This window comes from Neopelma chrysocephalum, unplaced genomic scaffold (assembly GCF_003984885.1).
Source record: "Neopelma chrysocephalum unplaced genomic scaffold, ASM398488v2 Primary Assembly neopelma1_299, whole genome shotgun sequence".
NCBI classification, from domain to species: Eukaryota; Metazoa; Chordata; class Aves; order Passeriformes; family Pipridae; genus Neopelma; species Neopelma chrysocephalum.
Window position 1 is genome coordinate 2,439,799 of NW_020897961.1, and position 22,890 is coordinate 2,462,688.

The window sequence follows — 22,890 nt, forward strand, 5'->3', positions numbered from 1 at the left end:
ACCCCATGAACGCTCCAGGCCTGGGGCAGAGGGGCTGGAAAGCTGGGAAAGCACCTGCAAGTGCTGGTTGACAGCAGCAGATGTGGGAGCCCAGGTGTGCCCAGGTGGGCAGGAGGCCAAGAGCACCTGGGCTGTCCCAGCCACAGTGTGGCAGCAGGACCAGGGCAGGGACTGTCCCCCTGTGCTGGCACTGCTGAGGCCTCTCAAATCCTGGGGTCAGTTCTGGGTCCCTCACTGCAAGAAAGATATTGAGGGGTTGGAGCGTGTCCAGGGAAGGGAATGGAGCTGGGAAGGGACTGGAGCAGCAGGAGCAGCTGAGGGAGCTGGGGGGGCTCAGCCTGGAGAAAAGGAGGCTCAGGGGGGACCTTCTGGCTCTGCAACTCCCTGACGGGGGGGGGGGGGGGGGGGGGGGAGTCAGGCTCTGCTCCCAGGGAACAAGGGACAGGAGGAGAGGGAACGACCTCAAGCTGTGCCAGGGTTGGATACTGGGAAAATTTCTTCACCCAAAGGGTTGTCCAGCCCTGGCACAGCTGCCTAGGGCAGGAGTGGAGTCCCCATCCCTGGAGGGGTTTAACAGACATGTGGATGTGGCACTTGGGGACATGGGTTAGTTTTGGCCTTGGCAGTGCTGGGGGAACAGTTGGACTTGATCTTGGAGGTCTTTCCCAAACTTAGTGACTCCATGAAGACCAGAAATGGTGTGTGAGGGGATGGCTGCACTGAGGGTGTGGAGGCAGTTGCTGTGGTGGCAGCAGAGTTGGAGACTGATCCTTGTGGGTCTCTTCCAACTCAGAATATTCTGTAACTGCTGTGGCTCTCTCTGAATGTTCCTGTCTCTTGTGTCAGAGTATTACCCAAACTGTGAAGTCGTGTTCATGGGCATGGCCAACATCCACTCCATCAGGAACAGTTTCCAGTATCTCCGTGCTGTCTGCAGTCAGGTGCCTGACCCCAGCAAGTAAGTGACTGTTCTCTAGCTGACTGTGATGCCATATCTGTCAATGTCCTGGGAGGTTTTTCCTTCCTTTCTCTCTCCTTTTTCCTATCCAAGGTTTCTGTGTCCAGTAATGGAGGGATAGGAAAGTGCTCACAGTGCCTGAGTGCTGCTCATTTTGATCCATTAATCCAAAAGGGATTGCAGCACTGCCTTGGTGCCACTTGGCTGTGTGTGTCCCCTGAGGGTTTCCAAAAGATGGCTGTATTTTAGAAAAATTAAATTAGGCACTGAATTCTTTGCCCTTCTTCCCAGGCTGCCTGGCTCTTCTGGGACATGTTTTAGAAAAGACTGATTTCCACTGAGGATTCCAAAAGGACTGAAGATAGATTTAATTTTTTTTTTTTCATGGGAGAACTAAACAACCTATTTTTTTTTTTTGCTTTTTTTTTTCCTCTTCCAGCTGGCTTTCAGCCCTGGAGAGCACCAAGTGGCTGCAGCACCTGTCTGTGATGCTGAAGGCAGCAGTGCTGGTCTCCAGTGCTGTCGACAGGGAAGGGCGTCCGGTGCTGGTTCACTGCTCCGACGGCTGGGACAGGACCCCGCAGATTGTGGCACTGGCAAAGATTCTCCTGGACCCTTACTACAGGACCATGGAGGTAGGACTGTGCTCTGCTGCAGTTCATGTCTGTTCAAAGGCAGCTTTTGGCTCGGAGTCCCCATGGAAAGGAGCAGGATCACATTTGGGAATAAGCTTAATGGCGTTTCCGAGCTGCTGTTGTGGGTGTTGGGTCTTCCCTGTCCTCTTCCTGCCTGTTTTGGGTGAACTGTTCCTCACTGCTCTGCCCAGCCTGGGGAAGTGCTGTGGGAAATAACAGCTTGTGGTCATGGTTCAGCTGCTTCCCTTGCTCTTAGTTCTCCAAGGTGGTTATTGGATAGAAATAACAACTGTTAGTCTGTGTCCAGAAACCCCCGACACTCAGGGAGCTTTGCTCCCAAACCAGGCACTGCAGCAGCCTCTTTCCCAGCCCTTCCCCATCCTGAGTTTCCTGGTGGATGGGCCTTGCCTTGTCCTGCTACGTGCCCTCAGCAAAGTCTCTGCAGTTGTTGTTTTCTTTTACTCACAGGGTTTCCAGGTGCTGGTTGAATCAGACTGGCTGGATTTTGGGCACAAGTTTGGGGATCGCTGTGGGCACCAGGAGAAGGTGGAAGATCAGAACGAGCAGTGCCCGGTTTTTCTCCAGTGGTTGGATGCTGTTCATCAGCTTCTGAAGCAATTTCCCTGCCTCTTTGAATTTAATGAAGCTTTTCTGGTAAGAAGTACACATGCAAACGTGTCTTTATCCCAGATGAGAGTAGAGGCAGGGGGAAGGTCATGATGTTTTAACAGTATTGGGGTTAGAAGAAAACAGATCTGCAGAACCCAGGAGATTGTGCAGTGATCACAGAATCCCAGAATGTTTTGGGTTGAAAGAGTCCTAAAACCATCTTGTTTCAACCCCCCTGCCACGTTCCAAGCCCTGTCCAACCTGGCCTTGGACACTTCCAGGGATGGGACAGCCACAACTTCTCCGGGCAACCTGTGCAAGGGCCTCCCCACCCTCACAGGGGAGAACTTCTCACTAACATCTAATCTAAATCTTTCCTCTTTTAGTTTAAAACCCTTCCCCCATGAACATGCTTCTTCAGGTCCCTTTCCAGCCCAGGGAATTCAGATGCCAGCACTGATCAAACCACTGGTTTGATTTGCATATCTCAGAGCTGTATAAGTCTGAAACATTTCAAAAAAATAAATTAGGAAAAAATTAATCTCAATCTTATCAAATAGTGCAGGTGAGGGTTATAGAGGGATGAGTTTGGTGTCAGTTGAGTGTTGCTTTCACTTCAATCCAGGTGATCCCTGTACTGTCCCTGTCCTGCTTTGTGTGCAAGCGAGGACAGCAGTGGGATCACCGATGGCTCAGTGCATGAGCCATCTCAGAGGAGGGGAAGACGTGTCCCCTGTGGACAGGAGCTCCCATTTCCGATGTTGTCCCTTCCATACCCCAGGTGAAGCTGGTGCAGCACACATATTCCTGCCTCTATGGGACCTTCCTGGGGAACAGCCCCTGCGAGCGCGAGATGCACAACATCTACAAGCGCACCTGCTCCGTGTGGTCCCTCCTGCGGGCTGGCAACAAGAACTTCCACAACCTTCTCTACATGCCAGGGTCTGAGCAGGTCAGTAGAACTCCTTGCCCCGGTCCTTTCCCCCTGTCGGGCACCAGGGAGGGGCTGGAGGGGTTTCCTTTCGCGCTCATCTCTGACCGTGGGGTTGTCGCAGGTGCTCCACCCCGTGTGCCACGTGCGCGCGCTGCACCTCTGGACAGCCGTGTACCTCCCAGCCTCCTCACCACATCCTCTGGGGCAGGAGGACATGGACATCTACATGCCCCCTGGGTCCCAGAGCCAGGATTTCAGCGGCAGGTGTTTGGACAGGTAAGAGCCTAAAGCTCCAGGCCCAGGTAGCTGCCTACCTGCAGACCTTCTTTCCCTCCTTGTAGTTCCTCGGGTTGACCTATTCTCATGTTCCCTGTGGGAGCAAGAGCAGTGTCCCAGCCACTTGGAGAAGGAGGTGTGCAGCTCCCTGCTGCACCTCAAAGGCAGACAGCAGAGGCCACACTGTAGCACTGTGCATTTTGGCTCATGCAGCTGCACCGCCCCTGCCCACGAGCTGTAATTATTTGGAACATTTCCCTTCCCTCATCTCAGGTTTGACTGAAACCGGGGAAGTTTCAGGGGGCTTCTTGTGAGATTTGCTTTGCTTTTGGGTTCTAGATTACCAAAGACACGATCTATGGATGACCTGCTCTCAGCCTGTGACTCCAGCAGCCCGTTGACCCGCACGTCCAGTGATCCCAACCTGAACAACCACTGCCAGGAGGTCCGGGTGGGCCTGGAAGCCCGACACGCTGCCCCTGAGGGGGCTGACGGTGCTGTGGTGGCCACAGGAGAGGCACGGCAGGTGGAGGAGAAGGAGGAGAACCCACCCCTGCAAGGCAGCAGCCGTGCTGAGCAGGAGGGGCAGAGCAGGCAACTGGGCAGCAGGGCTGCTGTGCCAACCAGCAGTGTCCCTGTGGAGGCAGGAAAGGGAACACACACAGCGGAACTGGATGGCACGGGACCAGCTCCAAATCCTTCCAGAGAGGAAAATGTTGACAAGGTTTCCACCAGTTCTGGAAAGCAGTTAGAAACCTGTCCCCAGGAGCCTTTGAAGGCTGCTGGCACCGTGTCCAACGGAGGAGGCTGCCCCAAGAGAACCACAACCCACCAAGACATTCCCAGCCAGGAGTCTCTGGCACCAGGCGCCCCTTCCCAGGACATCCCAGGCCCTGCTCCCGGCATCCCCTGCCCAGTTGCAGAGAAGGGCAGAGCTGATGGTGGGCGGAGCGTGCCCTGCGAGGAGCCCGGCCGGCCGGGCAGGGTCCCGCTGGAGCAATGGCGCAAGCCCATCTCCCAGAGCCAAAGCAGCGAGTTCTCCTTCCTGGGGTCCAACTGGGACAGTTTTCAGGGCATGGTGACATCGCTCCCCAATGGGGAGCCTGCCCCCAGACACCTCCTCTCCTATGGCTGCTGCAGCAAGAGGTTGAGCAGCAAACCCCTGCGGGCCCCGGGCCTGTGCCTCAGTGGCCCGTGGCCCGCCAGGGAAGGTGGGAAGCCCTCGACCTGCACCGGCCACATGGGCACACACTTTGGGAAGCCCAGCCGTTCGTGGCTGCCCTGCCACCTGAAACAAGCCTCTGGTCCCAAGCACATGCCGCCAAAATGCCCTTCTCCTGTGCCTCCTCTGTACCTGGACGACGACGGGCTGCCCTTCCCCACGGACGTGATCCAGCACCGGCTGCGGCAGATCGAGGCCAGCTACAAGCAGGAGGTGGAGCAGCTGCGCCGGCAGGTTCGGGAGCTGCAGCTGCGCCTGGACATCCGCCACTTCTGCGCCCCCCCGGCTGAGCCCCCCATGGACTACGAGGATGACTTTGTGAGTACTGGCCTCTCACACCCCGGCCCTGGCACTGCTGGGGCCCCTGCGCCCCCCTCACGCTGCCCTCTCCACCCACAGCCCTTTGGGAGGGGGTGGGTGAGGTTGTTCCTGTGTTTCCTCAGCCCTGTTCCCCTCCTGTCCCTGTCCTTGTGCCACACAGAGGTATCTCTGCTGTTTGAGGGCCAAGCTCCTACACACTCATGGATGCTTTACCCCTTGATTTGGGGCACTCTGGAGCCACCCAGGTGCCCCTCACCAGCACAGAGCAGGGAATGCCCTGGAGTGGATGGGGTTGGTGACCTGGTCTTGTTTTGCAGACATGTTTGAAGGAGTCGGACGGCAGCGACACGGAGGATTTCTGTTCTGACCACAGTGAGGACTGTTTGTCAGAAGCGAGCTGGGAGCCTGTGGATAAGAAGGAGACTGAGGTACGTGTCCTGTTGTGGAGCTGGGATGCAGTGGGAGGGGATGTTTCTTTGCAGCTGACTGGGGTGGGTACAGCAGCAGAGTGAGGCAGAGAGCAGCCACCTGGGTCTTTATCACATCCTCTTCTGCTGCTGGCTCTGGTGGGGTGGGCTGGCTCTGAGCCGGCCTGGTGTGGCCCAAAGCCACCATGAGGCTGTGCAGAGCTGTGGCTGGGGGGTCCAAGGCTGGGAGCTGACTGGTGTCTCCGTAGGTGACGCGGTGGGTTCCGGACCACATGGCCTCGCACTGCTTTCACTGCGACTGTGAGTTCTGGCTGGCCAAGCGGAGGCACCACTGCAGGTAAACAACACCAGCACTCTGGCTCTGCTCCCCTCCTCAGCCTGGCGCCCACTAAATGCCCCTCTGCCACGTCTGTTCCCTCCAGCTCCCAGGAGAAGGTTTTAGATCTATCTGTACTATGCCAGGCCTTAGCAATTCCCTGCAGATTTCCATTCATCATTGTTCTTGTTCCTGTTTTTCCAAGGCCTTTGATCCCTCTCCTGGGCAGCAATGCCCATGAGTGCCTCTCAGCTCTAGCAGTTTGCTTGCATGGCAGACCACAGTATAAGAAACACATTGACAAGTCCTCAGTCATGCTGGTGCTTCACCCCGACCTGGGCCCTTAGTGCAAGTTCTGCTGTGGTGTTCCCAGCTGTCTTCTCACTGGTTTTCTTCCTCCTTGACAGGAACTGTGGGAACGTGTTCTGTGCTAGTTGCTGCCATCTGAAGCTGCCCATCCCTGATCAGCAGTTGTACGACCCTGTCCTCGTTTGTAACTCCTGTTATGACAACATCCAAGTGTCTCGTGCCAGGGAGCTCATGAGCCAACATCTGAAGAAACCCATCGCCACAGCTTCCAGCTGAATGCCAGACAAGGGACCTGTCTAAGCCCAGCCTTTTCTCTCGTGGGTTTGAAGGGTGACTCTGCCTCCAGGGTAACTGTGAAGGCCTTTGGTGCAACACTTGAACACCAAGCTCGAATGCACTGTCTGCAGCAGCCTCACTGCCAGGCTGGAGCAGAGGAGCTCAGATCAGAGAGGACGGGGTGTGTCCCCACTCCGAACCGGTGGGCCCGTGCGTTGTAGTCCTGACGACCTAGGGCTGAGAGGGGATCACAACCTCTTCCTTTTGCGGGCTGGAAAGCAACGTTTTCACAGCTCTTGCCTGTGCAAAGTACCCCCAAAGCAATAGAAAGGCATGTTTAGAACCACCTCCCCCTCCAAAGGCAGGCTGCTGTACGAGAAGGAAGAGGGCAGGCTCCCGGTGGGCCCGCGGGCGTCGGAAGGGCCTCAACCTGGAGCAGACCTGTAGATTCTCTTTCCATGAGTGTGATTTGCGATCAGCTTGGTGAACAAGACTCATTAACCATCACTAATTGATTTTCTCTCGGGCGTTGAAGAGAAATTCATTCTGGCTGCGAAGGGGCCGAGCAGGTCGTGCCCGTTTTCAGGCTCCGCTGGGATCGGTGGGCGCACTTTGGACTTTGCCCCTTCCCCCCACGCCGTGGGGAGGTGGGAGATTGGCTTTTCACTTCTGCTCTGCCCGTCTGCTTTGTCTGCGGTCGTGTCACAGCCTGGTGCTAACACAGGAATGGCACCCTGATCCTCTCCTGGCATGGAAACAGAACTCGTGTTCCTGTGTTGCTCCTCCTCCCCTTTTCTGCCCTCAGCTCTCCACTTCCTACTGCTCTTTATCCTGAAAACTTGATACCTTGAGGGTATAGGCCATAATGTGTTGTTTTACCTCCTGGAATGTGCTGTCTGGTGTATGTGAGGGTTTCAGTCCAAATGCTGCTATATATTTCTGTGCACTTAATGTAACCCGAAGAAGGGAGAATGAAGCATCGATACCAAAACAGGGATGGGGAAGGACTGGCTGACGTAGACACTACGGTCTGTGCTTTTCACTTTAGGATGTACAGCCAAGCTACAGTGATAACCATGACGTGTGGCATCTGTTCAGTGGTGGAAACAATCTCTCTGACTTGCCCCAGCGCTACCTAAAATGCCTCTTGAATTTGACTTCTTTTTTTGTCTCCTGTACAGTGGTCAAAGTTCAGAGTTGCCAACTTGTAATTGCCTCTCTGCTTCTCCTTTAAACTCGAGAGCAGGAATCCCAACTCATCTTAAGGACAAGGAACTGGGTTTAGAAAGGAAGAAAGGTTTAGAAAGTGGGCTTCAGTGGGCTTGTAATCCCTAGATCCCTCGGGGAACATCCATCCTGCCTCCTCTGCAAGGCGTCTGCGGATATTAGTGAGGAAGAAGAGTTTGAAAATGGGGCATTTCTTCGCAGAAATGTAGGTTTTCTTTTCGGTATATTGTGCACCTCACGAGCTGAGACTTGGTATGTGGCAGGGAGGACTTGTGAGGACATTGGTCTGCTAGCAAGGCAAAGGACTTCACACTGTTGTGATCTCCCAGATTTTTTGGTAATGGTTTGTCATCTCCGTCGGAGGGAATGGAATAACGACCCTTTCCTGCACTTTGACGTGTCAGCCTCTGGTTTGGTGGATCCCGACGCGTGAGCGAAGCTCATCCTCTGAAGACCCTGTACTTACTTGGACTCTGCTTCTTTTCCATACTGGGAACAACCAACACGGCTTTGGGAAGAGAAGGCACCTCGCTCCAGATTCTCCCCTGCCTTGTACCTTGCAGTCATTGCCAGACATGGAAGAGTGACCATTGGGCTGGCAGAAGAAACTGGATTTGCTCCTGTTTTGCACGTGTTGGAATGACTGCAAGCAATAAGGAAGCCAGAACTAGGTACTCCTGGCCCTGCTGTTCAGGCCATTAGTCCAAACTGCTTTTAGCTCTCGTGAGTTTTCAGCGTCACAATGTGCTGGCCAAAAACTCTCCAATCAGTTCGATGGCATTGTGACAAACAAAATGTGCTGTACAACTCAATACAGTCAAAATAAAATCTCTATATTAGTGCTGCTGTGTTTGGGGCCTTCATTCCTCCGTGGGAAGTCTGTCTGTGTGCCCAGTGGTTTTCAGGCTGTCACTCACTACTTTTTCCCTTAATTAAGGTGTGTTAGGGGTTTAATATCCCTTCTCAGGATCAGAATCGTGGGTAGGACACAAGGCACCTTGTGCTAGAGGACTTCTGCTCTCTTCCAAACAAACCTGCAGCTTCCCGGGATACCAGCCCCTTCCAGCCTGTCTTATAATGACTCCATGAGGAGTTTTACTTTTCTAAGGAAGAAATGTTAGGCAGGATTCTCTCCTATGAGGAAACCCTGAGAGAATTGGGATTGTTCAGCCTGGAGAAGAGAAGGCTTTGGGGTGACCTGATTGTGGCCTTCCAGGACCTGAAGGGAGCTGACAAGAAAGATGGAGAGAGACTGTTTACAAGGGCCTGGAGGGACAGGACAAGGGGGAATGGCTTCAAACTGCCAGAGGGCAGGGTTAGATGGGATATTGGGAAGGAATTCTTGGTAGTGAGGGTGGTGAGGCCCTGGCACAGGTTACCCAGAGAAGCTGTGGCTGCCCCTGGATCCCTGGAAGTGTCCAAGGCCAGGTTGGACGGGGCTTGGAGCAACCTGGGCTGGTGGAAGGTGTCCCTGCCCATGGCAGGGGGTTGGAATGAAATGGGCTTTAAGGTCCCTTCCAACCCAAACCATTCTGGGATTCCATGATTCCCTCACTCCTCACTGATGGTTTCCCACCACCTGTTCCCAGGTTGGTGTGTGGTTGGACAGCGGATGGGACTGTTGTGCTTTGTCAGCTGGATGGTGCTGCAGGTCAGGTATAATTTGTGATGGAGCCAGAGAGAATCTCCTAGAAAGCCTGTCCTCAATGTAAAGAAGCAGATCCCTGGTGAACTGCCACAGTCCAGCTCAGGTGTTCATGTCAGACAGGTGGTACCTAAAGGCCTTGTATTAGAAACATGAGGAGTAATTTGAAACATTCACCGTTGCTCCTCAAATAGTCACACTGATTAAACTATAAATAATCATTTATTACTTATAAATAACATTTATTAAGTTATATATAAGCTGCTGGGACACTCATGGCTGGTGTCACGTCAGGCTGAACGCTCATGGTTATTGAGCACAGAGGGAAGAATTATCACTTGAGGAACATAAAACCATCGTTGCCAACACGTTCAACCTGAGGTAATGGATATCTGTGCTGAAATGGGTCTGAACCCAGCACAGACAGGGAGATCAAAGCCTTCCCCATCCGTGCAGTAACAGCCAGGAATTCCTAGTGAATTAACAACTGGGGCTGTGTGTGATGTGCCACGATATCTCACCAGCCAGCGAGCAAAATAAACAGCATTTAGGTGTAGTGAGGAGCCAGGTCAGGCTGGGGGTGGTTGGGGTTATTGAGGTGTGGTAACAGATAACGTTAAAACTGCCAGGGATGTGGAGGAAGAAGAGGAAGAGGAAGGTGGTGTGTGGCCTTGTGAACCCTGCGAGGACCACGCAGGAGGGGGCTGAGGGGAATGGCAGGAACTGAGAGGGACTGAGGGGACTGGGAATTCTGAGGGGGATGATGAGGGCTGAGGGGACTGGGAGGGATGAGGGGACTGAGGGGAGTAGGGAAGCTGAAGGGATGGCAAGGACTGAGGGGACTTGGGAAGCTGAAGAGACTGGAGGGAGCTGAGGGGACTGGAAGAGCTGAGAGGGGTGGCAGGGGCTGAGGGGGATTGATGGGGTCTGAGGGAACTGGGGTATTGAGGGGACTGGGAGGGATGAGGGGACTGGGGTATGAGGGGTGGTCTCACTGGAGTACTGAGGGGACTGGGGTGCTGAGGGATGTCAGGGGCTGAGGGGATGGGGGGCTTTAGGGGGATGTTGGGACTGAGGGGACTGATGGGGCTGAGGGTGCACCGAGGAGCTGGTAGGTGGGTTTGAGAAGCACTGGGGGCCACGGGGTTTGAAAAGCAGCACTGTCCTGAGGGAGGAGGGTGACCTGTCCTGGTGGCTGCTCAGGCTGCCCAGTGTAGGATAAGGTTGTTCTCCATGAAGGTGGATGTGCTGCCAGTAAGAGTGGGGAGTGTGGTTCATGTGTCAGTCTGCCTGTAGGGTACAGAACAGTCTGCACTGAGAACATCTCACCTGATCCCTGTGGAGCTGGCCCAGCTCTGCCAGGTGAACGTAGCTGCTCTCAGCAGGGATGCTCAATAAGCCCTGGAATCTGTGAAAGGAGGGGTCCTGGGAAGTGACAACAAGAGCATCCTGCCAGTGTCACGCAAAGGAGAAGAGACCTGCCGATTGTCTCCTGAGAAATAATTACAAGCTGGATAGTTTTTAAAGAGGATTGACTGAGTAGGTGAGAGCTGAGTAGAAAAATTATTGTTGAAAAGCCCCAGAACATGTGTTTTTTCTTTTAACCCTCCTTGAGAGGATCTGTGTTTTCCAAGACAAGCCTGAGCCCTGAGAGGATTATTCCACAAATTGTTTATCAGTTTGAGAGCATTGTAGTTGATGTAAGGAAGATGTGAATATCTTGTTTCACAGTGCTCTTAGTCTGACCAAACCGAGGGCTGCTCCCAAAGAGCATCCTGCTTCCCACTCCCTGCTCGTGGGTTAACCCTCATCTTCCTCACAGCTGATACAGCAACTGGGGAGGAATAACCCCAAGCACCAGTCCAGGCTGGGATCAGCCTGCTGGAGAGCAGCTCTGGGAGAAGGACCTGGGGGTCCTGGTGGACAACAAACTGTCCCTGATCAGCAGGGAGCCCTGGGGGCCGAGGAGGCCAATGGGATCCTGGGGAGCATCAGGAAGAGCATTTCCAGCAGGGCAGGGAGGGATCCTGCCCCTCTGCCCAGCCCTGGGGAGGCACATCTGCAGGGCTGGGCCCAGCTCGGGCTCCTCAGCACAGCAGGGACAGGGAGCTCCTGCAGCGGGGCCAGCGCAGGCTGTGAGGATGAGGAGGGCACTGGAGCATCTCCCTGAGCAGGAAAGGCTGAGGGAGCTGGGGCTGTTCAGCCTCCAGAGCAGACACTGAGAGGGGACCTCCCACTGTGTGTCAGGGGCTGCAGGGAGGGGGCAGAGGATGGACCAGGCTCTGCTCGGGGGGCCCAGCAATGGCACAGGAGGAACGGGCAGGAACTGATGCCCAGGAAGCTCCACCTGGACAGGAGGAAGAACTTCTTGGCTGGGCAGTGACCCAGCTCTGAACAGGCTGCCCAGGGAGGGGCTGGAGTCTCCTTCCTGGGGATATTCCAGAGCCCTCTGGACACAATCCTGTGCCATGTGCTCTGGGCTGGCCCTGCCTGAGCAGGGAGGTAGCACCAGTGACCCACTGGGGTCCCTTCCAGCCTGACCCATCCTGGGATTCTGTGTTGGTTCAGCACCAGGATCTGAGGAGATCTGAGTGGTTTTCTTTGTGTCTGGCTCTTGGGCAGGGGGGATGCAGAGCTGTGTAAAGGCTCATGTGGGAGAACTGGGATGGGGCAGCCAAGAAAAGGGGAAAAGCAGTTGATGATCCTGCTTCCTGCAGCACCAGCTGCCTTCAGGACAGATCAGGGCATCCTGATCCTTATTTTTGGTTACTGTTCCAGGGTAGGAATTGCCATCTGATTCCTGTGGTGGTTTCCATGGGGTGTGTGGGACTTCACCTGTAACACCAAGGAAACAAAACAAAGCGTTTGAGATGGGAAGGAACTCACCTCAGTACCCACTTAGGAAGCATTTAAATTAAAGATTTGATGGTAACATTGTTAAGATGATGAGTCATTACAGATTTCTGCAGTGAAACCTGCTCTGACTGATGCACTGCAGGCCAGGGGTAGAGCAAAGATGTAGCCTTTTGATTTTTTTTTGCCTCTGTTTTTAAGGGCACAGTTTTGGGGAGCTTTGGCTCTCGGAGCCTCAGTTTCTAGAAAGACACAACAAGGCAAACGTTGGGTTTTATACACAGTCGAGTTCTGACAGGCTGACAATCCTGGTGATTTAGGCATGGCTTTGCTGCAAATGTGAGGTAATTTGAGAGATAAAAGATATTTTTGTTTGCAAAGCCTCAGTCTGTTCCAAATGTCTTGCAACATGGAACTCCGTGTTAAACATCCAGGAACAATTCCTGTAAAGCAACTGGTCCTTCCTACCTTGGCATCCTGTGGTGTCTTGTTGATGTGTTAAAACCAGATAATCTTAATTTCCCTGTCCAAAGGTAAAATATAAACAAAGCAGTTCTCAGACCTCTGGTCATTCTTTGTTAATATACGATAAAAATACTGATTAAAAATAAGAATAAAAATACTTATTTCCCGCTCTTCCTGGGAAGGAAATAATCACTCCTCTGGACAAATTTCCATGGCCAGGTTGTATTTATTTAGTGATTCTTAATGATTTAATGTGAACTTGCAGAACGATGACTGCAAGTTGCCCATCTGGAGTTAGTTCCCATCGTGGAATCATGGAATGGGTTGGGTTGGAAGGAACCTGAAAGACCATCCAGTTTCAACCCCCTGCCATGGCAGGGAACCTTCTACTAGACCAGGTTGCTCCAAGCCCTGTCCAGCCTGACCTGTCAGAGCACAGAAAGAGGTAAAAGTGAAGCTATTTTTAAAAAATTCCTTTAGAGTGGGAGCTGGGAACTCCAGGGCTGAGAAATCCTGGCTTCTGGATAAACCCTTTTGGTGTAAAGTATCCCAAAGCTTGTACCTGGCGTGGGACACCTCTGCAGAAAAGTCACAAATGTTCTTTCAGGTGTTCTTTTAGGAATTTGCTGAGCACAGGGGTTCTGGGTGTTACTGTCAATGTCTCCACAAAGTCACCACAGCCTCTAATAGAAACCAAGCTGCCACAATACAAGAGCAAATGCTCATTTCATGGAATAATCAGCAACCAAGAGAGGAAACCAAGAGAAGAACAAAAGGGAATATCTAGGAAATAACAAAACGGCAAAATTTGGGATATTTTAGTCTGACCTGAACGAGTTGAACTGACTGGAAAAAAAGATGACTTTGAATTATTTTCTTGACAAAATGCCTTTGTCATAAAGCACTTTCAAAGTCACCCGAAGGATTTGGACATTGCCCTTCCCTGAGCTGTCCATGAGCTGTCAGCTTTGGGGTTCTTGGCTTTATGATTTCACAGCCTTCCCAGAATATTCTGAGTTGGAAGGGACCCACAAGGACCATCAAGTGCCCCTGTTTTTTCCCACACGGGAAAATCCCATTAAATCCCATGTGGATTTAACAGGCAGTACTTACTGAATTACTTTGCTTTGGTTTAGTCAGCTCCTACACATTTTGATTTATAGCACATTTCTAAATCCTGGTGGCTTGTTCCTGCAGGTCTGGGGAGACTGGAGTGTGTTGGCACTGCCCTGGTGCCACTGCAGCAGCCACTGTGTGCCCAGGGCTGGGGGCACAGCTGCTCCTGGGCCGGGGGTGCTGCAGCAGAGGGGGCCTTTCTTCCCTAAAAATGTTGTAGAGCTTTTTGCTGCCTTTCATCTCCTGTGAAAGCTCCTTTCTCTAACTCTTGTTTCACTTTCTCCTGCACCCGCTGCTGACTGTAGGGCACTTCTATCACCAAGGCAGCTTCTTTCCATAGTTCTATACACCAACCTCATCCCAGAGCCACAAGGATTCCCCAGCTTTTCCAGGTAAAGGTTTCCACTCTGGCTGCTTCAGCAATGGTTTCAAACCTGTTGCCACCTCCCTTCCCCAGCCCAGCAGCTGCACATCCTCACTGCAAACCCAGAGTCCTACAGTCCATCAGGTATGAAAAGAATTTCTGCACTTGCTTGTCAAAAAGAGACTTAAAAATGACACTTTTGCATATATTTCTGCAGTGCTCTGTCGTGTGGATATCTCAAGTGAAAACTGGATAGAAAGTGTAAAGTCTAAATGGAAGAGAGACCTTTGAAGCCAAAAGAGTCTCTTTTTGGTGTTCCTGTCCACCCTCCAGATTTTGAGGGTCCCCTGGTGAATTTTCAGACAACCCCTGCTGAGATTAAAGGGTGAGGAGAAAAACATTTGTCCACAATTAGTCACTGTTAGCCTAACTTTCTTTTTTTTTATTTTAACAAAATTAGGACAAAGATACCAAAGGACTCGTTGAAAAGTTCTCAGTCTCGTGTTTTCCCAGGTTAAGTTTTTAAAGGCAGAGATTAGTCAAAAGTATTGTATAGAACAGTTCATTCTGCTCATATTCTTTTCCTATCTTATTTTTTTCTTGCCTGGCTTCTTTATGTTGTATTTTTTATGCACTGAAGATTAGAAAAGTACAAAAGTCCTCACTCCTTCCTTTTGTCCAAAATGCTTCTGCTAACATTTTCAGTCTCACTGAGGTGTTTTTATTCTTCAGAAGAGAAGCTGAAGCAAGTAATTAGGAAAAAAAAAAACGTCCTTCCCTGTGAGGGTGGGGAGGCCCTGGCACAGGTTGCCCAGAGAAGCTGTGGCTGCCCCATCCCTGGAAGTGTCCAAGGCCAGTTTGGACAGGGGTTGGAGCAACCTGTGATAGTGAAAGGTGTCTCTGCCCATGGCAGGGGGTGAAATGGGATGAGCTTTAAGGTTCCTTCCAACCCAAACAATTCTGGGATTCTATGATCTCTTAATCTCTCCACTATCCTTTCTTCTGTATATTATAACATACAGAATGCTGAAAGCTTATTTCTTCACATGAAAACATATTCTTTCCTTCATCTTAACAGCACAGCACCAAGATCAGCTTCTTTGGAGAGTGATACTTCACCTTCAAATATGTATTTCCTAAGTGAGGGGACTAAGGAACATATTTTCAATCTTATTCTTGATTCTTTTCATTTCACTTTTGAAGATCCATTAAATTAAATCAAAGCATAACCTTGTCAAAAGCTTTCTTTTTATGTGTATTCAAACTTGTTTGTTAACTTCAGTGAAGATTTCTCTGTGTTTTTCATTATGATTCTCATTGAAAGAGCAGTAAAAGAAAAGATGCCCATCTGGGCCTTTCAGACCATAATTATTAGAAGGGTTTAGTTCTGTTTGCTTTCAACTGTCTGCAAAACCTCTGCTCGAGGTAGGACCAGATCAAAGAAATGCAGCGAAGCTTTATTATCAGAGAATAACGAAAAATCACTCAAGGAGACTGTGAGAAATGGGAGTTATTGGTGCCACCTGACCTTGCAAGTCCCATCATGCCTTCCAAATGCACCTGTGGCCGAGGGTTCCTCTGCCCACGATCACCTCTATGGTGAGTGGGAGCTCAAGAGTTGTGTTTCTCCGAATGACACACGCTAAGATAAATAATTGCCTTTGTGTATGCAAGCCTTAAAACTCATGTGGGCCAAAAGGGGATCCTTAAAATAAAGAAGCAGCTGAAAACATCTGTTTTAACGCGGCGTGAACAGCACCACATTTTCCCTTGAGAAAAGCAGAGTGGCTGCATTAGTAATGCACTTGTAAAACTAGTTGTAGGATTCATCTTGCCCAAGATTCATCTGAATGTGTAATAGTCAGTTGTATGTGCCTGGGCTTGTCTAGATTACATACAGGCAGTGCAGGGAAACAGGCACCTCCCAGAGGTTGAGTCACTCCGACTTTCTTAGATGGATGCCTTTGGAAGACAATTAATTTCTTTCTGATGAGCCTATTAGTTCATGGAGTGTGCAGAGAGGCGACAGCTGCCAGACCCCTGAGGCCCTGCAGGAGGCCTCAATCCCACCTGCATCCCTGCATCAATCCCACCTGGATGGTGAAGTTCAGGCAACACTGTCTTTCCCATCTTCCCTTCTTGAAGAGACCTTGGGGATCACCTTCACTTCCATCAGGCTTCTGGTTGGTAAAGGACCAGAGTTTGCACAGGTTTTGTATCTAGGCCCATTCCAATGTGTTTGTCTTCCCCCAGAATCACTCCATCGGGCAGGAACAGGCACAGCTGCATTCCCTGATTTCCTCAAGCACAGCTTTGAGTACTGGTGACCCCAGATGAGTAACTAGCTCCTCTTAAGCATAACTTTTGGGCCTGACATTTAAAGTTCACGGTGTGAAAGGATGGCCTTAAGGTTCTTCCTTGGTATTTCCCAGATAGAGTGGAATGGAAGATGCTGGAGAGTGTTGGCCTCGTGTCCTTTGGCCCAGCTGAGCTGATGATAACCTGTGTTTTCGTCGGTTGTGCCTTGAATGCACAGAAATGGTCCAGACATTCCCTCAATTTCCAACAGGGCTTTGCAGAAATGAGGTAAGAGGTGCTGCTTCAAGCTTGGATCAGGTCTGGTGCTGATCATACTGGGTTTGCATTTATGTCACAGAATCACAGAACCATGGAATGGCTTGGGTTGGAAGGGACCTTAAATATCATCCAGTTCTACCCCCTGCCATGGGCAGGGACACCTTCCACTAGCCCAGGTCTCCAAACCCCATCCAACCTGGCCTCGGACAATTCCAGGGATCCAGGGGCAGCCACAGCTTCTCTGGGCAATCTGTGCCAGGGCCTCTCCACCCTCACAGGGAAGAATTTCCTCCTAATATCCAATCTAAACCTACTGTCTTTTAGTTTGAAGCCATTGCCCCTTGTCCTGTCCCTCCAGGCCCTTGTAAATAGTCTCTCTCCATCTTCCTTGTATTCTCCCTTCAGATACTGGAAGGCTGTAATTAAGTCACCCCAAAGCTTCTCTTTTCCAGCTGAACAATCCCAATTCTCCCAGACTTTCCTCGCAGCAGAGCTGCTCCATCCCTCTGATATCTTGGTGGCCTCCTCTGGATTTGCTCTAACAGGTCGATGTCCTGCCTGTGCCGGGGACCCCAGAGCTGGATTTCTGGGATTTCAGCTTTCCTGAGCTTGCAGGCAGCAGTGGGACCCACAGAGAGCCCTCAGTGCCAGCGGGAACCCTCATGAGCACAGACCTCGCCAGGAAACGTGCCGGGGGCCTTGCTCAGCTCTGGCATTGGGTTCACTGGCCTGGTTAGTGCTCCTCCCAAAAGTGCTGGGCTTAGTTCAGTGGTTGGCATGGGCTTGGCATCATTCCCAAAGGTCTCTTGGGATGTGGCTGTTCTAACTTGGAAGAGTAAGAGGTTTTCATTGGTGTTACAGACTCTGCACCAGAGAAGGGAGCTGGGGGCAGTCACTGCTGGTGCTGCAGCCTCTGTGCCTTCAGCAAAGGTGATGGTTGATTTGTCCTTCTCTACTGAAACCCTGAGAGCCCACACAATCTTACTGCCTCAAGAGGAAGATGTCTGTAAGAATGTGATGGAGTGCTGTCATCCCTCCAGCCAGATGTCACAGGATTATTTCCATCCAATTAATCCAATTTTTTCCAGTTTTGAGAAAGCAGGATTTAGTGAATGTCTTGATAATTCTCTAACGACTTGTTCTCTGCTTTGGAGATGAGAACACGGGCCTTGGTCAGACCAAACTCCCATCAGCTCATCATTTCCTCTGACAGCAGAGAAGGAGAAGGGCAGGGAATGATTCTTTCCCAAAATGCTCCCAACAGAGTGTGTTTCCTCACTGAAAGGGCTGTCAGGCATTGGAAGGGGCTGCCCAGGGAGGTGGGGGAGTCCCCATCCCTGGAGATGTCCAAGGAATGACTGGACATGGTACTCAGTGCTCTGGGCTGGGGGACAAGGTAAGGATGGGGCACAGGGTGGACTCGATGACCTTTTATCTTAGTTCCTTCTGTTACTTTTTCTCTGGAATGGGGAGTCCTGCTCCTGCTGTTCCTCCAGGAAAGTGTTCTGTCCATCCTCCCTGTGCCTTCCCTGGAACCTGTTCTGGTGTTTTCTCACTGAGATGCAAAGTCCATCCTCAGCTTCTGTGGGTACATCTCTTTTCTGGGCAACACCAAATCTGTTTTGAGGTCAATCCATCTCATTTGGAAGAAGGAAGGAGCTGTATCTCTTCCTTAATTTAGTCAGTAAATATGGACCTATTCCATAAGGTGCCATTCATCCCTGTCTCCTCAGGACTCAAAGGAGATCATTGTTCACTGTCAGCTATTTCCTAAGAGCTGGTGAGAGGATGGGCTGGAGCTGGTAATTTCTCCAGGGTAGGACTGGATTAACAATATCTCAGACAAAAGAGCGTGGAAGTCTCTCCCCTCCAATTAACAGGGCAGGACAAAAGCGTGTGAGGGAAGTCTCACAGGCCTGTTTGTTGACTCTTGATTCAATTTGAAGACTTGGAGTCTTAGAAATGAATCTTGACTTTCCCCTTTGATATCACTGCCCTCAGTAAATCCTTCTCCCTCCAGTGCTTTTAGCTTTTTACTTGTGGCTTTTTATAGCATATGATCCAAATTTGATGTTTCACAAGCATTTTTTCCCTTCAGGTCTTTCCTTTTGTTTTGTTTTTTTTTTAGAAGATCGGGTTCTTTTGTAATATCTGTTTGTCTTCCCCCAGAATCACTCCAGCAGGTTACAAGAAATTTCTCCACCACTGCTCTCCCACTTTTTCTCCACAGGAGCCCTTCAAAGCTTTCCTTCCTCGGTTTTCTCAGGTTTGCAAACACACTTTGGAGTTTCCAGTGAGTGAAACACAGATATCATTTAGGGTTTTGGCAGTATCCAGAATTGTAATCTGTTCACAGCTCACAGAATGTTCTGAAAGATGTCCAGATTTCATCATAAAGCTGCTCAGAATTAGCTGCTGAGGTAACGTGAGTCATTCCCACATCTGCTGCTCCTTTGGAAGGATGTCCACCAGCTCATTCTGGGTTGTTTAGCTCATGGATTTGTTGCTCTAAACTGCACAGTTTCAGCAACAAACTGCACAAAATTCAGCAACATCACATTAAAAAAGGCAATAGGCAAAGATATTAAAAATCTTACTGGTTATAGCAGCTACCTCATGTAAAATCCCATGTAAGGGCCAAGCATTGCAAATAAATTATCTGAGCTGTTTGTCATCTCAGGTTATACTTATTACATTGATTTATTATGAATATTGGACTAAATTTGACTTAATCAAGTTCTTCTCTCTCTCTCTCACAGAACAAGTATAAATTTTACAGGTTTTCTGTCCTGCAAATAATGCCTTTACTTTTCAATTAGCTCTGTGTGTCACCAAACAATAATACCTGCAGCAAAACTGCCTCATCTATGAAGCTGGTTTTTAGAATAAAATCAGTGTTTAATTTCAGTGTGAAATCCACTTTCTGTGGTTGGCTGTGATGAGAAAGTCAAGCAGCAGAATCCAAAGGGGGATAAAAACACACAAAACACTGTGATTATGGAGTTTCTATGTGTGCAGATCAATTTGCCAATACATATTTTAAATATATATTAGAATACCTCTAAAATAAATAGAATGTATAACATATATTAGAATAAATATTTTTGAAGATGAGGAAATCAGTCTTCAAGTCACTTGGGAGGTAAGAATATGTTTCTGGAATTTGTTTTACCATGTGGTTCTTGTTTAGTCAAAACAGGCAAAAGAACTCTGCAAGCCCAAATCCTGGGAGCCTGATAACTGTGTTTGGATCCTCACAGAACTTTTCAGCCCCTGAAAAAAGCCCCCCTGACTGGCAGTGCTGGTTCTGCAGCTTCCCCGGGCACGGCAGCAGCACCTTCCCGGTGAGGGCAGCACACGGGATCAGGTGAGAGCCAAGGAAGCTGCAGAGGGAACTGGAGGTTTGTGGGCTTGTGGAATGGAGGATATAAATCTGGAAACGGATCTGCTTGAGAAAAGTGGAAGTGGTGGGGGTTACAAATATCTCTTTCAAAGGAGCACCGGCCATGAAACGAGGGGTTTTGTAATTCCAGTGAGGGCCCAGGGCAGCCCTGGGTGTCCTCATCAGTGCAGTGGTTTGTTCTTCAAAAGTTTTTTGCTTGACTTCACCAGAATTTGTCTTAGTTAATGAGTCTATGTTTATCTTTGAAGAATGTCCTTTGCCTGGACAAAAAAGAGATTCTTTAATATTATGAAAAGACTGGGAAACAGCTCCCCTTTTTTTTCCCAGAGGGTTTTCTGCGGCCCTGAGTTTTACTTGATGAATGAGAAAAACTATGGTGACTTTTGGAATCGGCCCCACCTCCAAGATGAGAGAACTACAGGACTTAAAGGCTTTATATCCTTCTGGTGGAAACTGCTCCTTACTTGGAGGGCCTGGCTTATCAGATATCAAAAGATCTGAAGTAAAAACTGAAAGGGCTTCCTTTTCTATTACAGCATAATTCATATCCTTTTTTTCCCCCCTCACAGAGGACAAGCAAAGCAAGTTATGCTTATGTGTGTTGAAAAAGGTTTGACCTACCCAAGCTTGATGATCCAGTTTCCTGCCTTGCAAATATCAACCTTTGTCTTTTATTCATGATTTTTTTATTTTTATTTTTTTTTTAATATAAGCTTATCCAAGTTTATCCAACCGTATACAACTTGGTTATGGCCAGAATAACCAAGGATAGGATAGGAATAACCTACAGCCAGTCAGGCCATTGGTATTCCAGTACTTATTTTTCAAGTCCATCTTTGTCTTCTCACTTTCATCATGAGCTTCTTTTTCATCCGGGGTTTAATGATCAGTCTGAGTGACAGGAGTCACAATTAAAGAACTTCTTATCTCAGAAAGGATATTTAGGATAGAAAATCATTCCAAGGCTTCTGGTTTAGTGCTGGCAGTCCCTGAAAAGGGGTGGTTGTCAGTGAAATGCCCATCTTCCCTTTAACCACTTTGGCTAAGTTTGACTATGTTTCCTCTTGAACTCAACTGACCAGAAACTATCAGTATTTTGAGCCTTGACTTCTCCATCCTTTTTCCCTTTTCACTGTTCCATTGATGCTCCTCTCCCATTCTTGTCTGAACTGTCCTATCTAGAGAAGCTAAAAGGATTTAAATTGTACTTTGTGTGGGCACTTTCCCCTATTGGAAATGTGTCTGAGAGCCTACAGTGCAACCCAGAAGATGACCTGTGTTACCATAGTTTGGAACTGAGGTCCCCTACAAAAGAGGCAGGAGAATTTTGGTGTGGGTTGGTTCGTTGCTTTTGGCAGGATGAGCTCATCCATCCCTGCACTTGGTAACCTGGACCTTACCTAAAATTCTGGCTGCTACAGCAAAAGTGAAACACCTTGTTCATGGTTTAAAAAATACAACTGAGAAAAAATATTAAACAAAAGGAGCTACATTTAAACCTGGATCATAAAGATATAAAGGTGGCTCGCCTTTAATGGAAAGGCTGTGCTTAATTTCACCTAAACTTCTCAAATTCCAGCTTTTTTCTTGCCCTCCCTTTCCCCCCACCCTCCACAATTTATGGCTCTCTGCAGGCACATCTCCATGGATCCACAGCAGGATTTAACTCCATACACCAGAGAAGGGATCTCACCTCTGTGCTACTCCCTTTAGGAACTTCTGGTGTTCCTGCTGCTCAGAGGCCAAGTCTTTCACCAGCATTTGATCTGATATGGCTTTCCTGGTAGGTGATCCTGTGGCTTCCTGTTTTAATTCATTCATCTATGGAATTAGCTTTTTATTAACCATTACCTCAGCCAGAAGGTCTGAGGATAATCTGGCACTAAGGACTAATCTTTCATATTAGATCTCTTCCAAAATAAAACCGTACTTTAAATATACCTGAGTTTCTGTTCAACTTCTTTATATGACTCATCTTTGTCAGAAGAAATTACCTTTCCAGTGTCCTTTAAGTCTGATTTATCTCCAAAAGAAGCATCAGGACAGACACTGGCTGTTAAAATGGGATTGACAGTTTCACTTGGGTAGGACTTGCTGCTTTTGAAACTCCTCATTGTCTTCTTTCTGCTTTGAAAGTTATTTGATGTTCAGGTGTATTCATGGTGATGAGGTGGAAGCTTTTTCAGGTTATGTTAGTCTTATTTAAAAGAGTATTTTGAGATTTGCCATGAAGGCAAAGATTTTCATTGAAAATTTAGACAAATGGTCAGATTGTTTCTGATAAACAGTTTTTAAGTTTCTGTTTTCTGTGGAAAAACCACCTGAACAGGAGGAAGAACTTCTTCCCTGGGCAGTGACCCAGCTCTGAACAGGCTGCCCAGGGAGGGGCTGGAGTCTCCTCCCTGGGGATATTCCAGAGCCCTCTGGACACAATCCTGTGCCCTGTGCTCTGGGCTGGCCCTGCCTGAGCAGGGAGGTGGGACCAGTGACCCACTGGGGTCCCTTCCAGCCTGACCCATTTGGGATCCTGGCTCATTTCTCTTGTCTAGTTTGATACCTGAGGGCAGATTTCGGACTGTGAGGGCATTTGTCCATTCTAGTTTTCTGAGTTCATGTTTTGCTTAATTTTGTGAGGACTGAGTTTCAGTCTGGCACCCTTAATACTGAGTAACAAACACTAATTACACAACCCATCCAGGCAGTGTTCACTTTGGGTTAGATGCCCTTTTGGGGTAGTTATTATACTATTGTATTATTAGAATAGTTATTATTTTGTTCCTAAAATGATTACAAGAAAATATTGTGTGATCTTTGGTTTTCTTTCTTTCTCTTTCTTTCTCTCTTTCTTTTTCTCCTTTCCTTTCCTTTCCTTTCCTTTCCTTTCCTTTCCTTTCCTTTCCTTTCCTTTCCTTTCCTTTCCTTTCCTTTCCTTTCCTTTCCTTTCCTTTCCTTTCCT

At 49.3% G+C, this 22,890-nt stretch overlaps 1 protein-coding gene across 4 annotated transcripts in view; it reads left to right on the forward strand.

The window, feature by feature from the left end:
• Positions 1-8,352, forward strand: part of MTMR4 (myotubularin related protein 4) — a 57,623-nt gene extending 49,271 nt beyond the window's left edge. For all 4 annotated transcript variants that reach the window (XM_027704955.1, XM_027704958.1, XM_027704957.1 and 1 more), the window contains 9 exons: positions 847-958; positions 1,398-1,593; positions 2,062-2,247; positions 2,984-3,154; positions 3,258-3,412; positions 3,752-4,952; positions 5,273-5,383; positions 5,632-5,720; positions 6,107-8,352. In XM_027704955.1, coding sequence (XP_027560756.1) covers positions 847-958; positions 1,398-1,593; positions 2,062-2,247; positions 2,984-3,154; positions 3,258-3,412; positions 3,752-4,952; positions 5,273-5,383; positions 5,632-5,720; positions 6,107-6,284 — 2,399 coding nt within the window. In that variant the 3' untranslated portion in view covers positions 6,285-8,352. The remainder of the gene's footprint in view (positions 1-846; positions 959-1,397; positions 1,594-2,061; positions 2,248-2,983; positions 3,155-3,257; positions 3,413-3,751; positions 4,953-5,272; positions 5,384-5,631; positions 5,721-6,106) is intronic.
• The last annotated feature ends 14,538 nt before the right edge of the window (positions 8,353-22,890 follow it).